This window comes from Sarcophilus harrisii, chromosome 3, assembly GCF_902635505.1.
Source record: "Sarcophilus harrisii chromosome 3, mSarHar1.11, whole genome shotgun sequence".
In the NCBI taxonomy this organism is placed as follows: Eukaryota; Metazoa; Chordata; class Mammalia; order Dasyuromorphia; family Dasyuridae; genus Sarcophilus; species Sarcophilus harrisii.
The window spans coordinates 436,003,106-436,023,601 of record NC_045428.1 but is presented as its reverse complement, the minus strand read 5'-3'; the positions used below and the strand labels follow the sequence as shown (position 1 = coordinate 436,023,601).

The window sequence follows — 20,496 nt, the reverse complement described above, 5'->3', positions numbered from 1 at the left end:
GTTGTTGACCCTGCTTTGAAAGGAGCACTGAAGTGGCACAATGACCATGGAGCAAAGGAAGCATTTTACTACCACAGCACTCCAAGCCTTCGCAGAGGTTCCTTACCTTTTCTGGTTCAGAATTCCCTGGCTTTCAGCAGCCTTTCCAAAACCCCCTATTCAATATGATTTTCTTTAATCAAAGAAAAATAAAGTAGAAGTCCTAGTCACGTATCGAATCATGAGATTCCTTTCCCCTCCCCTTCTACTTTTCAGCATCTTTTTTAATAGACTGTCTCCCATCATTAGATGGTGAGTTCTATGAGAGCCTGCCTATCTTTGTATCCCCAGTGCCTAGCACAGTAACTTCCCACCTCCCAAACCCCACTTCAGACTAAGAAATGTTATGCACAGGGACACTTTCATCAATTTAGCTTTCTAGTTATTTATTTCCCTGCAATTAAAATGACTTTCCATTCTAGTTAAGGCTTGAAAAAGACCCAGATAGAAGCTGTCTACTATGGAGCTGACCATTACTTAGATCACCCCAGGGGAGATATGTGTTACTGATTTAAGTGGGATTAAGTGCTAAGGGATAGCAGGCATTTAATAAATGGTTACTGACTGACTAATTCATGAGCAATCTTGGGAAGCTATGGAACCCTTCTCAAAATGTTTTTAATTGCAGAAAATAAAAAAGTGCATAGGACAAACCAAATATGTTGGGGAAAAGGTGTACAATCAATCCTCAACATTTTTAACTTTCCCAAGTTCAAACATGTGCATGATTTTATTAGTAACCTCATCTTTACTTTTGCATTGGCAACATTGCAAATTCAAGGCTATGAGCAGTGGGAAAAAAAAAAGGGGGGGGGGAAGGCACGATACACACAAATTTGTAAAGTGACTGGTATCTTGCTAGGATATATTATGTCAAGCCAGTATCTCCTTCACCGTCTCCAGTGCTATCCGCCAGCTGTGAAAGACAGTTGAGACCTTGCCAGGATTGGTGTTTTTTGACAGCATCGCCCTTAATCCCAGCTCTTAATCCTTAGTTTTCAGAGGGCAACCAAGGTAGAGTATATAGTATATAGTACATAGCATAGTACAATGTCCTCACACCACTATCTGGCACAATGGAAGGTAAGATTCAGGTTGAAAAATATTTTGGTCGGGGCAGCTAGAGGATGCAGTGGATAGAGAATCTCCTGGAGTCAGGAAGACCTAAGTTCAAATGTGATCTCAGATACTTCCTTAGCTATGTGACCATAGCCAAGTTACTTAACCCCAAATGCTTCACAAAAAAATAAAAAAGTTATAGTTTTAATAATTATATTTGCTATATAATATTTATGATGCTGTAGATTACATATGTTAGGAAAAATGAATATTACCTAAAAGCAATAATATTGAGTTTTTGTTTTTAATTGAGCTGTTAGCACAGGTCACAGAATTCTAGATTACTAGCAAGAAAAACTGTTTTCCATGTTATCAGTTTTATTTTGTTCACTGTCTTTCATAGTTTCTATATAATTATTAAGTTATTAACTATTAATAATAATTAACAATTAATAATAATAATATATTATATCAGAAAAGTGAATATTATCAGAATTAATGTTTGGTTGTAAAGAATTATATCCAGAAAAATGTATTTTTCAACTATCTCTAGCAAAAGATTTCAGTTTGTGGTGGTGGTAAGAACCTTCCCCTCTCTTTTTTTAGTTTCAGTGTGTCATTATTTATATTTTTTACTTTCTTGCTCTTTTCTAAAATATTATTCACAAAAGTAGAGGATTGACTATAATTTTTTCCCATCCAAGTTCACAGACTCCCTGAAATTTGAAATTTAGCTATCTATAGATCACTTGGATCTTAATAAGACTATGAAGTTAAGAATCCCTGAAATTTAGGAAAGGAAATACATCTTAGAATTTACTGTGCATTTAACAACAGTAATGTTGATAGCAATTAGAATCTTTCTAGCACTTTAAGGTTTGTTAATCATTACCTCATTTTAACGTAACAACTCTGGGACAGTTTTAAAGATGAGGAAACTAAGGCAGATTAACTGATGGTCTAAAGTCACCCAACAAGCAAGTGTCTGAAGCTGGATTTAGTCCTTTTTGACTCCTAATCTAATATTCTATTCACTGATACCTGCATATGCACATAAGAAATAAAAGATAGGAATTACTTTCCATAGGATAATTTAATCATTTGACAGAAATTCAAATGTGCCTTCATAAATTTTTCTTACCTCATAGGAGTGTGCATAGCTCAGGTTAAGAACCCTTGTGACAAAAGTTTCTATCTAGTTTTTACTTACTTGGAGAGATGCATAATCATGGAAGAAATTACCAATTAGGCTTCTTGCAACTGAATAAATATTTTAAAAGATTAAAATAATGACCCCTTCTAGCATAAAAATACTCTGCTATTCCTTAAAAACAAAGATGCTTTAAGGTCCCTGTCACATAGTAGGTGCTTAATCAGTGTCTATTGATTATTGATGGAATTAGAGAAGGGGAGAAGGAAAAGAGGGTTTTTGTTTGTTTTGTTTTGTTTTTTAGGAATGTACTGTCTCTCAATTGAACTTTTTTTACATGAAAATATATGGATCTGTCCCAGAAAAAATCCAGGCATAATGGGAAAAACTCTAGCCTTCAATGAAAAAGACCTGGGACTCTCTTCATACTAATTATATGGCCTTACATTTGTTCTGAAACCGTATCCTCTTCTGTAAAATGAAGATAACATGTGCACTCAAAGCAGAGATGTGATGCAGTATATAGGGCGATGGCCTGAAGTTTAAAACTGGCCTCAGACACTTACTAGCTGTGTGATCCTGAGCAAGTCACTTAACCCTGTTTGCCTCAGTTTCCTCATCTGTAAAAATGAGCTGGAGGAGGAAATGGCAAGCTACTCCAGCAAATTTGCCAAGAAGTCCCCAAATGGGATCATGAAGTATGGACTGAAAAGCAGCTCAACAGTAACAATACATGCATTACCTCTCTTGTAGTATTGTTATAAAGAACAAAGGAGATGCTTCACCTAAGTTACTTTGTAAACTATAATTTTCTGTATAAAGATATTTTGTTATGTTTTATGTTATGCATGTTCACAAATATATTTGCAGGGGCAGTACGACATGGAGCAAGAGAGACCACCTTAGAGTCAGGGTTCAAGCCGTGTCTCTAACACATTAATTAGCAGCATAATCCTGTGGGAGTCACTTAACTGCTCACCCCTCACCACTAAGACTGAACTACAGATAAGCTGTTTTTTGAATCAATGCAATGTGTTTCCACAATGTAAAGAACTCCTGCCAGTGATATGATGGGTCTGGTCCAAAAGATAGAGTCCATATTAATGAAAATCCATGAATGATCATAGAACTAGATTTTAATAATTCCATTTGGGCAGGTCAAGTTTACATGTGACACATTTCCATTTCTTCAAAAAAATTTCATTTTGCTAAAGTTCCAGTCTTCAGGGCTTAGTCTTTCTTGGCTGAGATAAACAGAAAGTTAATGTAAAGAACCACCACACAATTTAAAAATCAAAAAGAATCACTGATGCTATTGTTGGGCTCTGTATTCCTTGTGCCTCTTGATGTAAGATCATAGGATTAGATCTGGAAGGGGTCTTAAAACCCATTTTCCAGATGAGATAACTAATATAAAGAGAGATGAAGTGACTTACCTAGAGTCACACAACTGGTAAGTGTCTGATGTAGGATTTTAAACCTAGGTCTTCCAGTCCAATATTCTATCGACTACCATTTATTGCTGTTGTTCAATCCTTCCAGTTGGACCTAATTCTCTGTGACTCCTTTTGGGGTTTTCTTGGCAAAGACTGCAGTGAATTGCCATTTCCTTCTCCAGCTCATTTTATAGATGTGGAAACTGAGGCAAGCAGGGTTAAGTGACTTGCTCAGAGTCCCACAGCTAGTCTGAGGCCAGATTTGAACTCAAGGATGTGAGTTTTCCTGATTCCAGTTCTGGCACTCGTCCACTGTGACACATATCTCCTACCAGACTGCCTCTTAATGTTAGTGATTACCAGATACACTCAATTATCTCCACCCACAGATGGAACAAAGGACAGTAGAATGTAGATCTTGAAGCCCTCCCACTCTCCAGTAGCCAGTTTTATATTTATATTTAAGTGTTGAGGTGGTACTCTCAGCCACAAATGAGTTACCCAAAAAGATCTTGGAATCATGTCTGTAGTCTTGATACTATGAAAATTAATTAGAATCAGACGAAATCTCAGGTGAATTGGGGACTTCAGTACTGTTTCAGTCATTACTAATTATGTTTGTGGAGTTTTATTAGCCTTTGTTTCCTGGAAATACACTGATAGAGAAAGAGGACTCATGAATGAGGAGAGGAAATTTTAATCCCCAGCTAAATCTGTAGGGTCACTAAGGTAGCAGTAGCCTCCAGACGTGGAGTTTTGTTTCATCAGATCAGAGTCAGCAGTTAACTTGGCCTTTTGACTGCCAGAAAATATATCATTTCTGGTACCAAAAAAAAATGAATCTCTTATTAAAGGAAAGGTGGTGATATCCACACCAACAAGTCATCCAAATATTATTTTAAAGAGTTTGTTTTTTGTTCAGCTCTATTCTGCACTGACAGCTTATATTATAGTTTCAGGTATAATTGACTATCCATTCATTTCATTTTCATAGGTTCAAAGAAGGAAGTGCAAAAAGATCAAGAAGTAAATAAGCCTGCTGTTTCGTCCCCTAAAAGACTGGCAGCTTCAGCCACGAAACTTCACTCACCAGGTATTTGGGAAGGGAACTTATTATTATTTTGAGGAACTCTTAACCTTGAAGATTCATCTCCTTCCATCTCCAGTAATATAATGGTGGGAGCCTTGGAGCACATAAAATTCTCACATTCTGCCAAGGGTATGGTTTTTGATCATTGCCAAGGTAAAATCATTAGCTTGGCATACTAATATGTCATAAAAAGCAACATATCATCACTATGTACCAACATTGGAGTACATTGTGCACATTCATCTGGACAAGCAATCTAGAATTGGAAAGTAAACACTTTGAAGAAATGATTCCCAGAGCTTAGATTTCCTATAAGAGAGACACAAAGCCCTATATAGAAAAAGATAATATATGCTGGTTATTGGTAATCAGGAAATCTTGGTTTAAATTCAGATTTGACTAAGCTAATAATTGTTGATTGTGTTTGGTATGTTTTTTAATTGATATATATTTAAAATTATTAATAATTATAATATGAGTGTTTAACTCTTAGGATACCATATTATGTTATTGATGAATTTCTAATTTAGAAAAACACTATAATACATCATACTCTAAACAACTGTAAGTTAGCAACCACCTAAAGGGTAGGGGATAATCACATAGAGGATGTGAATAGGCTGTAGCATATTAGAAGTGAGAAATTATTTGAAAAGCATGACAAAATGTGTCATCAGAGAAATGCAGCAACTTAAAAAATGAACATATCACATAATCATAGTGAGGAAGAACTCATGGTTAGCCTGTATGTTCCATTGGTATCTATCTGGATAAAATATTCAAATATGGATTAATTTGAGATATGGCTACGAGATCCCAAAAAGTCACTTAACCTCTGCCTCAGTTTCTTTGACTAAAAAAAATGGGAATACTGGGGCAACCAGGTGGTACAGTGGATAGAGCACCAGCCCTGAAATCAGGAGGACCTGAGTTCAAATCTGGCCTCAGATACTTAACACTTCCTAGCTGTGTGACTCTGGACAAGTCACTTAACCCCAATTGCCTCAGCAAAAAACAAAAAAACAATTTTAATGGGAATACTAAAAAACACCTATAGATCTCAGAGCTTGAGAATGAATGAAGTAATATTTGTAAAAGGCACTTAGCACAGTGCCTGGTATATAATAGGTGTGATATATGTGTAGATATATTTTATAATTAACTATATTCCTTATTTTTGTTGTTAAATTGTGTCTGATTTTTTGCAATCCTGTGGACCGTAGCACACCATGTCTTTTTATCCTCACTATCTCTCAAAGTCTGTCTAAGCTCACATTCCTTGTTTCTCTGATAATTTCCATCTCATCCTTTGCCATCCCCCTTTCCTTTTACCTTCAATCTTTCCTATCATCAAGGTCTTTTTCCAGTGAGTCCTATCTTCTCACTATGAGGCCAAATATTCAAAACTTCAGTTTCAATATTTGGCCTTCCAGTGAATAAACTCACTAACTTCTTAAGTATTGATTGTTATTTTATATTTTTATATATTGGTATATTTTCTTTACCTATAAAGATATATGTATATAGAGATATATACTTACTTCTTAACCCATCCATATAATGTCAAGAGAACATAAAGAAGAACATCTGGATATTGAGTGAACATCTGATTCAGATTTATAAGGAGACAGACATAGATGAGTCTTACCAGATGAGCAGGCCTTTGAGGGGCGTGCAGTCTACATTACTGGAGGGAGTTTCCCACATCAAGAAGACCATACAGCCATTGGAGGGTTAGAGTTTATCTGTAGATCAGAATGCGGTTTATAGGTTTTCAGAGCCAAATAAGGCCTTAGAGACCATATAACCAAAATTTAAATTCAAGAATGAATTCTCCTGGGGAAAATAGCCTTACTTTTTTTTTATTATTTAATTTTTAATTTATGGAAAAACAAGAATTTCTGTAATATAGTATAATAAAAAGATGATTGCACATGAAACTGCAAATATGTTATATGCAAATTTCTATTTCTTTCAAATATAAAAGTTTTTACATAAGTTTCCTTTTTTCTTTCCTCCTCTTTGTCCTGTTCTAGAGATAGCTACCATTAGATACAAATAGGTCATATATATATATATATATATATATATATATATATATATATAATGTATGTATGTATGTATGTATATTCTATATGTGTATATACACATATATGTATATATTCTATATATGTATACATACATTGTAATATTATTCTACAAGTACTTCTAGTTATCAGTTCTTTCTCTGGATGTATATAGCATCTTTCTTTGTATGTCCTTTATTTTTTATTTGTGTATTTGTAATAGTCAAAATCACTTAGTTGCTCAAAGTTGTTCTTAAAACAATATTGCTGTACTGTAAACAGTGTTTTCTTGGTTCTGCTCATTTTGCTCTTCACCATTTCATGTAAATCTTTCCATGTCTTTCTTAGATCACTGAGCTCATCATTTCTAATAGCACAGTCATATTTCTTCACAATCACATCCTATAATTTGTTCAATCATTCCCCAAACGATGAGTATCTCTGAGATTTCCAGTTTTTTGCCATCACAAAGAGAGCTGCTATAAACATCCCATTCTCATTTAAACTTATAATTACTATTTGTGAATTTCCCTCCATCTTATTTTTCCTCACTATTTTTCTCAATCTTTTTACTTTATTCATTACTTTATTTTTTCTCCTTCACCCTCCCACTAGATATTCCACTATTATTATAAAGAGATTTTATTTTTAATTTTTTATTCATTTTTATTTTATTTTTATTACTAACTAGCTTGGAGATGAGAATTCTTCATATTAAAAAGTTGAAGATACCTTAGAAATTAAATGATGTTAATCAATTGTGGAATTTCTTTTTATATTTAATGTTTTGTTGCATTTTAAGTTACAACGGTCTCTCTTTCTCCCTCTCCCTCCCCAGCCCACATTAGAAAAGATTATCATTTGACAGAAGTGTGTGTGTGTGTGTGTGTGTGTGTGTGTGTGTGTGTGTTATGTATATATGAGACTCCATACTATACATGCTTCTATTTATCAGTTATTCCTCATGATATGGATAGCATCTTCCTTTCTTCCTTTCTTCTCCTAATTAATAACAATAGCACTTATTATGTGTCATGCACTGTGCTAAATTACAATTAATATCTTATTTGATCCTCATAACAGCCTGGGAGACAAGAGCTAATATTATTCCTATATTACAGATGAGAAACATGAAGCAAACTGAATCCATTTAGCAGTCCTCCCCAAAATGATTTTAAGCCCTTGATCACCCTTCTCCTGAGCCTCACCCCTTGCTGGCTTGGAGGAGCAATCTTTCCAGGTTGAGTCCTGCCATATGTATGTATGTATGTATGTATGTATGTATGTATGTATATATATATATATATATATATATATATATATATATATTTTTTATATACAGATATAGAATATATATAGATATGTGTAATGGGCTTGAGTTGATGCACTGAGGTCCCAAGCACGTGAGGCTAAATAGTAATTGGACTACACTCTATTAATATACATGATTGGATAAAGAATGGTCCCTGCCCACTCTCTGTGCAAGTCCTGATGTGTTGTATAAGAAATGACGATTTGGGTGGGTGGAGGCAGAGAGAGACAGGAAGAGAGGCAGGGAGAAATTGGGCCTGTGTTCTATGCTCGTAGCTACTGGTCATGTGGTCTAGCTAGCTTCTTGACTCAGCTACACACATTGCTATTGCCCATTCCCTTCCACCTCCGATCTTTCTTCACTGAGAATAAAGACTGACAATTTTCCCCTAACCTGAATTCCTGACTCCTGCTGATTTTAAAATACGTGGTCTTCACAGATATGGGTATATATATATATATATATATATATATATATATATATATATATACATACATACACCTATTTGTGGTAGCCATCTCTAGAGTGGGACAAAGAGGAAGGAAGAAGGGTGACAAGTGCCATCTTGTTTTCTCCCCTATTTTCCCACCCACCCACCACCCCATCAGACAGCTTGCTAGCCCCCAAGACTAGTCAGGAAAATCACTCTTGCCAGCCGCGTCCCTATCTCAGCCAGACCCCCACCCATTCAAAGAAGGCTCATGAAGAGAGAGAAGGAGAAGTTGGAGGGGTTTGGGGTGGAAGTGACTACATTTGAAACCAAACTTTAACTGAAATAAAATTGGATTGTTTTTTAATAAAAGTCAAATCTCAAAGAATTCCCAGCCATTGCATTGACTCATGAGGTAAAGTGGGGGTTGGGGGAGGAGAGAGAAATGTGTATCAAGCTGGAAAATACTTTATTTTCTGCCACGATATTGCCAAAAAAAAAAAAAAATTGAGATTGGTGGATTGCTCGAGATGGAAAGCTGGCAAAGTTTTGGCATCTGTGTCTCTGCGATCCCGAGTATTCAGGTCTCCATATTGCACTTTTCGGCTCTGGTGCCAAGTCAGCTTCTTAGCTGTAAAATTATGAAGTGGTTCCTTCTATTTAAAATGCTTGGAAGAGAGGGGAATCCTTGCCGATGAATATTTCATAGGCTTTTTTCCACTGACAGGGCTTCCCAGATGTACAGCCTTGGCACGCGAGGCACTCCTTTTAGCTTTCTGTCCTCTCTGACTGCCAGCCTCTCCCTGGAGGCCAAAAGAAATAGAAGGACGAGGAATCCCATCTCTTTCATTTTCTCCTGCCATTAACTAAGGACACGAGCGGCCAGTGGTGGTTCCGCCAAGGGAATACTCTGGGACTCACTCCCCAAATCGTGGAACCTCTCGGGGACACGGCCTCCTGTGGCCAGAAGGCCTCTAGTATGCTGCAGAAATCTCTGCAGCATGGACTGTCTCCCTGCCTAAAGTGGAGCTGCTCTTAGCCCTGCCTTTTACAATCTCTAGTTTTCTTCAGGGCTCAGTTCAGGTACCTCAGGAGACTTACAGGAGCGCCTTCCCCCGCCAGTGCCTCCCCCTCCAAAAGCCCCTTGTTTTCACCTTGTGCTCTATTTCACGCGTTCGTTCATGCATTATTTCACTGATATGACTATCCGTGCCTGATCCATAGGAGAGCCGTGTGAGCTTGTATTGATCTGATCTGTCACAGGCAAACACTGTACCTTGATTCCAATGGAGTGAAGTCATTTTGGTCCTCTTCGAGCGTGAAGGACAATCATTTCTTTTTGTTTTGCATATGTACACATAGTGTTTTTCCTCACTGTATAGAAATGCTATAGGGGCAGAGATCTCTCTCTAATATATAATACCTGGGACATTTTGTTGTCATTCAGTCATTTCAGTCACATCTGACTCTCTGTGACCCCATTTGGGGTTTCCTTGGCAAAGGTACTAGAGTGGTTTGCCATTTCCTTCCCCAGCTCATTTTATAGAAGAAGAAACTGAGACAAACTGAGATTAAATGATTTGTCCAGAATTCTGGCTGATTCATGCCTGAGTCGAGATTTAAACTCAACTTTTTCTGATTCCAGGTCTGGCATTCTGTCTGCTGGGCCACCTAGCTGCCTGTTGTACCCACAGCTCCATATTGTGTCTCCTTATTTTCTTGAGTTGAGTTGAGTCATAAGGTCAGAGTATCCTATGACCTAAGATGTCATTGACTCTAAATCCTCCATTCTATAGATAAGGCCCCACAGTAACTTGCCCAGAGTTATTCAGATACCCTTTATTCAAAGCAAGATCCTTTGACTCCATATTCTATTTTCTTTTTTTTTTCAATTTTTCTTAATAGCTTTTTATTTTCAAAATAGAAAGATAGTTTTCAACATTTACTTTTGCAAAACTTTGTGTTCCAGATTTTTCTCCTTCCCTTTCTCCCACTCTCTCCCCTAGACAGCAAGTAATCCAATATAGGTTAAACATGTACAATTCTTCTAACTATATCTCCACATTTATCATGCTGCACAAAAAAAAAAATGAGATCAAAAAGTTAAAAAATGAGAAAGGGATAAAAAGCAAGTAAACAACAACTTAAAAGATGACAGTGCTATGTTGTGATCCACATTCAGTTCCCATAGTACTCTTTCTGGATGCAGATGGCTCTCCCCATCACATATCTCCAAATGTTGATGCTCTTGAAATGAAAAGAGAACTGTAAAATTTTAAAGAAAATTTAAGTGTTAATTGAAGTTAAATGAAGTAAAATGGTTATAAAGACCTCAAAAAAGGAAGGTTGACATATACAGAGCACTCTAATGATTGTAAAGGCTTTACATATATTATAAACCATTATCTATCATGTCACTTCCTACCTGTGTAACTATGTAAATTCTTTAACTTCCGTGCTCCCTCATTTCCTCATCAATTAAATGAGGGAGTTGAACTAGAAAATCCTTAATTTTTTTTCAGATCTAAATCTATAATGACATAAATCAATTGTTTGCAGTTTCCAAGAACTGCTCACTAATTAGAATACATCTGAATAAAATACCCAATTTTATAGATCAGAAAACTGAGGCCTAGAATGATTAAGTAACTTCTTTTTCCTTTTGTTGGTAACCACAACCTCAAACTTCTAGGTGGTTCAGTGGATAGAGTGCCAGGCCTGGAGGAAGGAAACTTCCTCTTCTATAGTTCAAATCTGATCTCAAAGACATACCAGCTGTGAACCCAAATTGCCTCAGTTTCCTCATCTGTAAAATGAGCTGAAAAAAGAAATGGCAAATCACTCCGGAATCTTTGCCAAGAAAACTCTAAATGGGATCAGGAAAAGTCATATACTATTGAAATGACGCATGAACAGCACATATTCTCAAGCACCCAAGTTTGCAAACTAGATTTTTTTTCTTTTTCATCACATTCAATACCATAGACAGATAGACAAACAGACACACACACACACACACACACACACACACACACACACATACACACCGAGTCCTTTCAGGTCTATATCACAGTATTTCAATTATCCTTTCCCTTCTATCCACTTATACTGTGACCACCTAGTTCAGACCTTATTACTTCTTATCTGAACTGTTTTAACAGCCTTATTAACTAATCTCCCTTCAGTCTCTTCCTTCTTGAACCACAATATTCTTTTTAATAAAGTGACCCAACCATATCACTTCCCTATTGTTTCTGGGTTAAAATGAAGACTCCTTCTCCAAGCAATTTAAGAACTTCCACAATCTTGGGAATGTTTTTTAAAAATATTTTGTATGTATAGTATATACTCTTTCTCTATGAACATGCTGTACTCTGTCTTCCAATAGAATATAAGCTCTTTGAGGGCGGTAATTTTTTGTTTGTTTGGTATTTTGTGTATCTCCATCATTTAATGCAGTATCTGTTATCAGGTAGGTTTTTCATGTTTGTTAACAATAATACTAACCTGTCAGAGATAAGAAAAAATAAATTTCAAAAGTCATTATGTCTAAAGGAAATAGGAAAAGGTACTACTTTTGAAGCCCTGAATTGCCCTAGCCCCATTTCCAAAATCTTATTTCCTAAGCAGAAACAATGTGATACAGTAGGAAAGAATATAAAGACCTTATTCTGAGTTCCTGCTCCAAAATTTCTAATCGTTTAACTTTGGGCAGTTACTGCATCTCCTAGAGATTAACTTTCCCTATTTGTAAAATAAAAATAATATACTACCCAACTCACAGTGTCCTGGTGAGGGAGACAGGATAAAAAGACAATGACAGGAGTCAAAGAACCTGGGTTCAAACCCTCCTCCCCATTAACATAGAGCTTTTATTAGCCACTAAATAAACAAGTAAGACTAGTTAATTAAATAAATGAATTGATGAGGATAGCCATTAAATTAATAAGTCACTTAAATCATCTATAAGATGAGGAGGTTGAACTAGATGGCCTCTGAGGTTATTTCAAGCTATGGAGAACTATGATCCCATGAAAGTTATGGAAATATAAATAATATTTATCATTTATTTTTATTATTAATAAATCAATGTGATATATAATAATAATAAGATAATAAAATAAATGCTATTAATGCAAAAATTATTTAAATACTGTTAACATGATCCCTTAAGGTTCCTTAAGAAATTCTCTCCTTGAAGATGTTAGCCAGAAGCAAACTCTAAGCAATTAAAACTCTCAAAAGACAATTGTGTTTATGTGGTGTCCACAGCCTGGTATTTAGAATGTAGAAGATTTTAAACTGTATTTTTCCATAGTCTTTACACAAGAAGAGAAATGTGGACCTTATGTGCAGGTGTCAAAGTAAAGGGCTTTTCCCTTTTCCCAATCAGAGGAACATAATGACCTTATCATCAAAGTGAATACCTAGATAGCTAAGGAAACAGTTTATCCAAAGTTCTTCTGAGTCATCCATTCCTACTACATATTGTTCAGAACTATTTAAAAAGGGGAAATTGACTATTTTTGTTCTTCTATCCACTAAAATATAGTAATTAATGACTGAAAACACCCATTCTGTGCTTTTTAGCTTGTTAAAATCTAGGGATGACAATATCTGCCAGGGATGTTAATTAAATTAAATGCTTTGAGCTCAAATCAGGTTTTATTATTTTCTTTATATTTTCTTTTTGTACAGCTAGGTGGCTCAGGGGACAAAGCATTGCCTTGGAATCAAGAAGACTGAGCTCAAATCCAGCCTTAAACATTTAGTAGCTGTGTGATCCTGGGCAGATTACTTAATCATATTTACCTCAATAAAAGAAGCTGGAGAAGGAAATGGCAACTCCACTCCAGTATTTCTGCCAAAAAAAAAAACAAAAAGCATCACAAAGAATTGGACACAATTGAAACCTTTCTTAAATACAAAATTGTATATTTTTTTATATTTCAAAAATGATGTTTTCATTATCAGAATCTTAGGCAATTGGTACAAATTAATTACATTAATTAAAACACTCGAGTACTTTTAAAAGTACTATAGCAATAATAAAATGTCAAGTCCCAGTCATCAAAGAAAAAAATATTTCCTTGGGAATAAATGCCAGTAACCAATACATTGCTGCCCACTTGGACTAACCCCAAGGAATCAATAGTCTAACATCATGCCTTGGAGCTCTGGTAGACAATAAAATGTTTACTCTCAAGCTGTTTTTTTTCCTACACTGATCAGCATCGCTGCAAGAATTAAAATGTAACAATTAACATCAAAATTGGTTTGTATTCAACAAGAGTGATTTCTCTAGAATCTGACCTTCCTGGCTGCTATACAGACAGCAGGAATTCCCAACTCTGCTTTCCTGGTATTGTAATAATCTGTTGAGAAACCATTTCAGCCTATTGCCTTTTGCTCAGGAAGAAAATTTCTGGTGGACTTTTGTTTTTCTGTGAAAAGAAGAAGAGAAAGTATTTAATTAAAATCAGTATATAGTTATCACTAAATTCACAAGCAGAAGTGTGCCGGATCAATTCAATCATTGTTTTCTTTAAAGTGTGAGGCTACTTGTGTATTCTCATGGGTAGAACACATTCCCTACTAAAGACATGGGGATGTTTGTTCTCTTTGCTCAGTCATCCAGTTACTCCCCCCCCCCCCACCTGTCTGTCATATGTCCTGAACACACATACATACAGCTGCCCATTGCAGAAAAAAGACCAGAAAGAGGGGTCAGATATTTGCCACAATATAGTTTACTATTATGCTATTAGTGTCTGCATTGTTTCACCTGGTATCTCATTTACTGAGGTACTGAACAATATTTGTCCTTTAAGGACGAGTTTTAAATTTAAGGCTCCATTCATTCTAATAATTATCAATAGCAAACAACTACTAACTACATGCTATGATGTAGGATACCCTGCAAGGAACTGAGCAAGAGGATAGATGTATCTATCAAAAATTATTGAACAGTACAATGCAACATCTATCAGGTGGGGAAAATATGGCACAATCAGTGCTCAAGGAACTCATGAGGTGGTTGAGAAGAAAATCCCTGTGGGTCCAGGTACATGGAAATCAGGGAAACCTTGATGGGAGTAAGGATTAGAGCTCAGCCTTAAAGGAGCAATAGAATTTATATGAGTGGAAAAGAGAAGAGTGTCCTAACACCATCCTGTATAGATGGTTGATAGACAATTTCAATTCTGATCTGGGTACCAAAAGGCACATTTTCAGAGAATTAAGATTTGGGAACAAAAGAGAAAAGAAGCATTTTGGAATACCCCAGAAAGAAAGCAGGCATGAGGTTAGCTATCACTGAAAGCCTTAGAGAAGGGGCTAGGTGATTACTTTTCAGAGATGTTGTAGAAGAGAAATTTTTAGGAATAGGCTAGACTAGATGATCCCCTAGTTCCTCTCTATGTTTGAAAATCCGTGATTCTGGGAATTTAGGAAAAGTGAATTCCCCTGCATTGAAACAACTAATCTGAAGCTTTAACCTGCAGTATTAATATACAGAATGAATCTTGGTTACGTTTCTCTAGCCTGTGTATATTCTCTGAAGGTGATGGATAATTGAGGATAAAGAAAAGTGTGTGTTGGATTTGTTGCTGTTGTTTGTTAGTTTGTTCTTTTTAAAATAAGATGTTTACTTGAAATTCCAGATACTGTTTATGTTCTAGACACTATCAGGTGCAGCCCTTCAAAATTCAATTTAAAAAGCATTTATGAAGTGCTACTGTGTATCCAACATGGTGCTAGATACAGGGACTAAAAGATAAAAACAATATATTACCCTGCCCTCAAAGAGCTTACCTCTCTTGGAAGGAAATTACATATACACAGATAAATAAATGCCAGCTGTATATAAAATAGAAACAGTAATTTTGTGAGAAGAATATGAGAACTGAGAAAATCAGGAAAATTCTCATATCAGAGAATGATTGAGCTGAATCATGAAGGTAACTGGAGATTCCAAACATTAAAAAGGAAGGAAGGTACTTTAGGCATGGAGGTGAAGCCAGTGCAAAGAAGCAGAATTAATGTAATACTATGTACAGGAGAAATTAAGAAGCAGGTTGGCTGGTTAATAGGATACAGAGAGGATGTAATAATCAGGAAAGGCAAGTTGGAACCAAATTGTGAAAAGATTTTAAGTTCTAAATAGAAGAATTTACAGCTTATCTTAGAAATAGTTGGGAACTCACCCACATATAAATTATCACCTTCATATATACTTGTGTGTAAGTGTCATTTTTCATTAAAAAATGAGAATTTTACATAAGTGGAAAGAGAATTAGTGGTAGTCAATAATTGTTTTAACAACTGACTCTAATCAGTAACATCTGCAATAAAAGAAGCAGGTATACATTCATTCATCCAACAAGGATTTAGTAAGTGCTTAGAATACAAGTACATGTACAGAAACTCTGGTTTGTAGTAAAATTGGATGGTTCAAAAATATAATTTTCCTTAATTCAGTAAGCACTCATGAAGCATCTACAACCCAAATACAGTAGATAGAATTTAGGGTTGAAATGTTTAGAGAAAATAGAGAACTTAGATCATCCTGTACATTGAAATTGGTAGCTCAAGTTTTGAAATCCTCCAAGGGCCTGTTGGATGGCCAAATAAATAAATAAATATTTGCATGTCTGTAATTTCTGATCAAAAGAAGAAAGGATTGGGGGGGGGGTATAATTTAAAACAAAAATCCATTCTTGCCCTCAGGAAGATCATACAATTTTTGTTCCAGCATATTCAGATGACAGAATCCAGATTGTTTCTTAGTTCAAATTCCACCTTTCCTCTGTCCCACAGTAAAACTCTCCTGATCTTCTTAGGAAGTTCTCTAAATAGCCCTAGAAAAAATACAGGTAAAATATGGTGAATTTAGTTCCTGCATTCTTCTGCCCCAAAGATAAAGATATGGAAGTTTATAGGTGAATAGAAAACTTTGAGTCACTTTTAGTTGTTTTTTTTAAATAAATTAAATTTTTAAAAATCATAAATTTCTTTTTCTTCCCTTCCCTCCAGCTAACTGAACCTAGACCATATTAGAAAAGAATGCTCTTTAAATCCTAAATCATTAGTCAAATGTAGCAACAATGATATTGCCATCATGATAGCATTTACCCCCTTAATTGTTGACAAACGCATCCCACATATCATTACATTTGATCTTCATGACAATGCTGAGATAGGTGATATTATCATCCCTATTTTTCATGTAAGAAAATCGAAGCTGAGACAGTTTAAGTTAAAAAGTTAAGCTCTTAAAGATCCATGTCTGAAGTAAGATTTGAAAATGGATCCATCACGTCTCCAAGCCAAGAACTCTCGGCACTCCACCACCTACGTATATACCTTTGTGTGTCAAGTCTTATTTCATGTGTTTTTCTTTCTAGGATACCCAAAACAAAGGGCTGCCATTCCAAGAAACGGGTTTGCCACCAAACCAGATCTACAGGCTCGGGAGGCAGAAAGACAATTTGTTCAGCGACTGAAGGAAAGGTGTGAAGAACAAGCCAAGCAGCTCAGCTGTATTCAGGGAGAATTGAAAAGGGCCATTCGAGGCTTCGAGGTTTTTGCTGTTTCTACTCAGCATTTCTTTGGGAAGGTGAGTCCTGTAGTCCAAAACTGGAACATATTCTTAGAGAGACTTGGGATGTTTTATCTTGTTTGGTTTGTTTAAAGACTGAAACGACTTCTTGGGAGCCAAGTTATTCATTCTATTAGGGAAAAGCTAATAGGTAAGGAAGGTTCTCAATAACTGAGAATACATGAATAGCCAATGAGGTACAATTATATTACTGGAAAAGTTTAAAAGGAAGAACCTGGTATCACAATGTTAGGACAAAATAGAAACATTTGTTCTCAGCATCACTGGTACCCAATTGAGTCTATCCATTGCTGGGTATGGTATAGTCCGTGTGATATTTGGGTAGCTATCAACCTTAGAACTTAACCATGATGAGTTATTTTCAGGTAGTTTGTAGACCATCTTGACTTTTCTATATGTACATTATGGTATCAATTTTGTCATTTGTGGAGATTGTGATGACGCCACTTTGGAAATTGCCTGACATGGAAAATATTAGCAAAGTACCACCCAGAGAAGGCTGTGTTCTATGAGCCAAGTAGAATTGAAGCAGCTCAAAAGAAACACGAGGTGCCCAGATTTAGAGAACCCATCCCAGGTGTTCATATGAAGCATTTGTGCCCAACCTGTGCTTGTGCATTCCAAGCTAGTGTTGGTCTGATCAGCTACAGTCAGATCCAATGTTGACTCTACCATAATGATGCCATTTTGATCCTCTTCAAGAAGAAACAGTGACCAACCAACTCATAATGCCATAGGAAATCTCTCGTAATAAGAAACTGAGCTGGCTAACTTAATGGCCGATTTAAATAAGCAAATGTTGATTATTTTAAATAGGCATGTAATATTAGGTAGCACTCACTTGGGTTCCATCCTTCACTAATAATGGTAATAATAATAATAATAATGGGAATTTATAAAAGCAAAATGCTTTTCATAAGTTTATTTGAACTTTATAACAACCCTGTGAGGTAGATATCATTATCTATTGTGCAGATTAGGCAACAGACTCAGGAATTTAAGTTACCTGCCCTTGGCCATATATTAGGCAAAATTCCAACACAAGTCTTCGTGATTCCAAGTCTAGCACTGATTGGCTAGAACTTTTTACATAACTTTTATAAGACTTTCATTTCCTTAAATGCCAATCTTCTTTTTCTTCCCTTCAAAAAAAAAGGCCAAAAAGTATAACTTTAAGAGAATAAGTTCCTGGACATGTGGTAATAGATGGGAAAATCAGCATATATCAATTCAAATTTGGCCTCAGACACATACTAGCTGTGTGAACCTGGGCAAGTCACTTAATCTTGTTTGCCTTAGTTTCCTCATCTGTAAAATGAGATGGAGAAGGAAATTGTAAAAGATTCCATATCTTTGCCAAGAAAACAACAAATGGGGTCACAAAGGGTTGGACACAAATTTAATACATCATTGAAATAAAATAGTTTCAATTTTCTTCTTTACTAAAGCTTTTACCAGAAACAACAACAATACTAACTAGCTTCATAAGAATGTAACCTCATTTTTTTTGCCTTTGTGTATCCTATGAGCACAGCTTAGTGCCTTGTAAATGATAGTTGCTTAATAAGTTTTTATTGAATGAATGAGTGAATGAATTTAACCTTTCTTGTCTCAGTAATACTGAAGTTGATGTGTATGTCATGATAAGACATCCCCATTATTCACAAATGACATATGAACAGGCCTACTCACTTGGTGATTGACTAAATGTCAGCCTCTGTGTAGAAAATGGATGTATTTGAAGTGTCAAAAGAGACAGGATAGCAGAGTGGCTAGAGAGCCAGCCATAGAGTCAGGTTCTATGACTGAAGAATCTTCGACAGTAGGTGAGTTAAACCACTTCCAATACCCGTAGGCAGCAGTCCAAAGCCATAAGTTATAAATCAGCTATAGATCTACTTGAAGGGAGTTTTCCCTAGAGTCATCCCTAGACCACCATCACAACCAACAAAAGAATATATATATATATATATATATATATATATATACATATGTGATTAGCCTTAGTAAAATATTATTTCTTGGCTAGAGATTTCTTGTAGAGAAAGTAGAAAATAGTCTTTCCTTTGTGTATATGTATGGAATGTATATTTTATATTCTTGAGCAGAATAGACTCATAAAAATATTTCTAGTGTTTTTTTTAAATAGATCTGTGATTTAATTGGTAAAGAAACTCCAAATAAATAAATTCTCTGTTAATGCAAATCAGTCAGATGACACAGTGATAGAGTGCTGGACCTGGAATCAGGAAGACCTGAATTCAAATCTGGTTTCAGATACTTACTAGCTCTGTGACCCTGGACAAGTCACTTAGTTGCCCAGTAAGTACTATATAAAAGCTTATTCCATGGGGCAGCTAGGTGGTGCAATAGATAGAACACCAGCCCGGAAGTCAGGAGGACCTGAGTTCAAATTAGGCCTCAGACACTTAACACTTCCTAGTTGTGTGACTCTGGGCAAGTCACTTAACCCCATTTGCCTCTGCTAAAAACAAAAATAAAATAAAATAAAAGCTTATTCCCTTCCCTTTCCTCTGCATCACAAATAACTTAATAAGGAAAAGGGAACCTTTCAGCAATACTTCAGCAGTAATATCTGTATTTTCTATCTGTGTCCAGATAGGGATTTTTCATTCCTTTACAATATTCACAAAATCAGGGCATAATCCAAAGGGACTTTTTTATCTAATAAACTGAAATTCAGGCTCATTCAACCCTCTTACACATCTCTGTAGAGTTCAGTTACATAGGACATGGTGTGCTTAGAGTCACTGTGCATTTGGTCAGTTAATGTACCATTTCCTCCATGCCTTGTACAGGTTCAGTGGGCAAGAGTTTTATTTCTCTGCAGCATTACACGGCTCTTAAATCACAGACAAAGCATCCTGGCAGTTGATTTATCAGCCTTCCCATTGGGCTTCCTTATTTCCAGAATTGTTCTCAGCGTGGCATTTCAGCAAGATGGATGATGGACATGGATTTTGTTTTCTTTTCACTCAATCAAGGCAAGCCCCTCCAGACAGGCCTCCTGAATGGTCCTGTCATTTAGCCTTTCAGACTGTTCCTTCTTTTCTTTGTCTCTGTGATCTGTTCGTCTCTTAGCAGTGTCTCCTCTTAAGTTTTTCCACCTGGGTCCCTGCAAAAACAAGCAGGTAAGAACAGAAGTTTGCAGTTGGGTAGATGAGAGGTGATCCACAGGAGCCTTCCATGGGCATGCTGATATTTAAGGTGATGGAGAAAACTTCCAGATGATACCCTGATGGACCAGGAGGAAGTGTGGAGCTTTGAGCAGGA

General features: G+C 36.0%; 1 protein-coding gene across 1 annotated transcript in view; it reads left to right on the top strand.

Moving 5' to 3' along the window:
• MTUS2 (microtubule associated scaffold protein 2) overlaps positions 1-20,496 on the top strand; it is a 620,079-nt gene that overhangs the window by 422,534 nt on the left and 177,049 nt on the right. The window contains exons 7-8 of the mRNA XM_031960747.1: positions 4,679-4,777; positions 16,988-17,199. Coding sequence (XP_031816607.1) covers positions 4,679-4,777; positions 16,988-17,199 — 311 coding nt within the window. The remainder of the gene's footprint in view (positions 1-4,678; positions 4,778-16,987; positions 17,200-20,496) is intronic.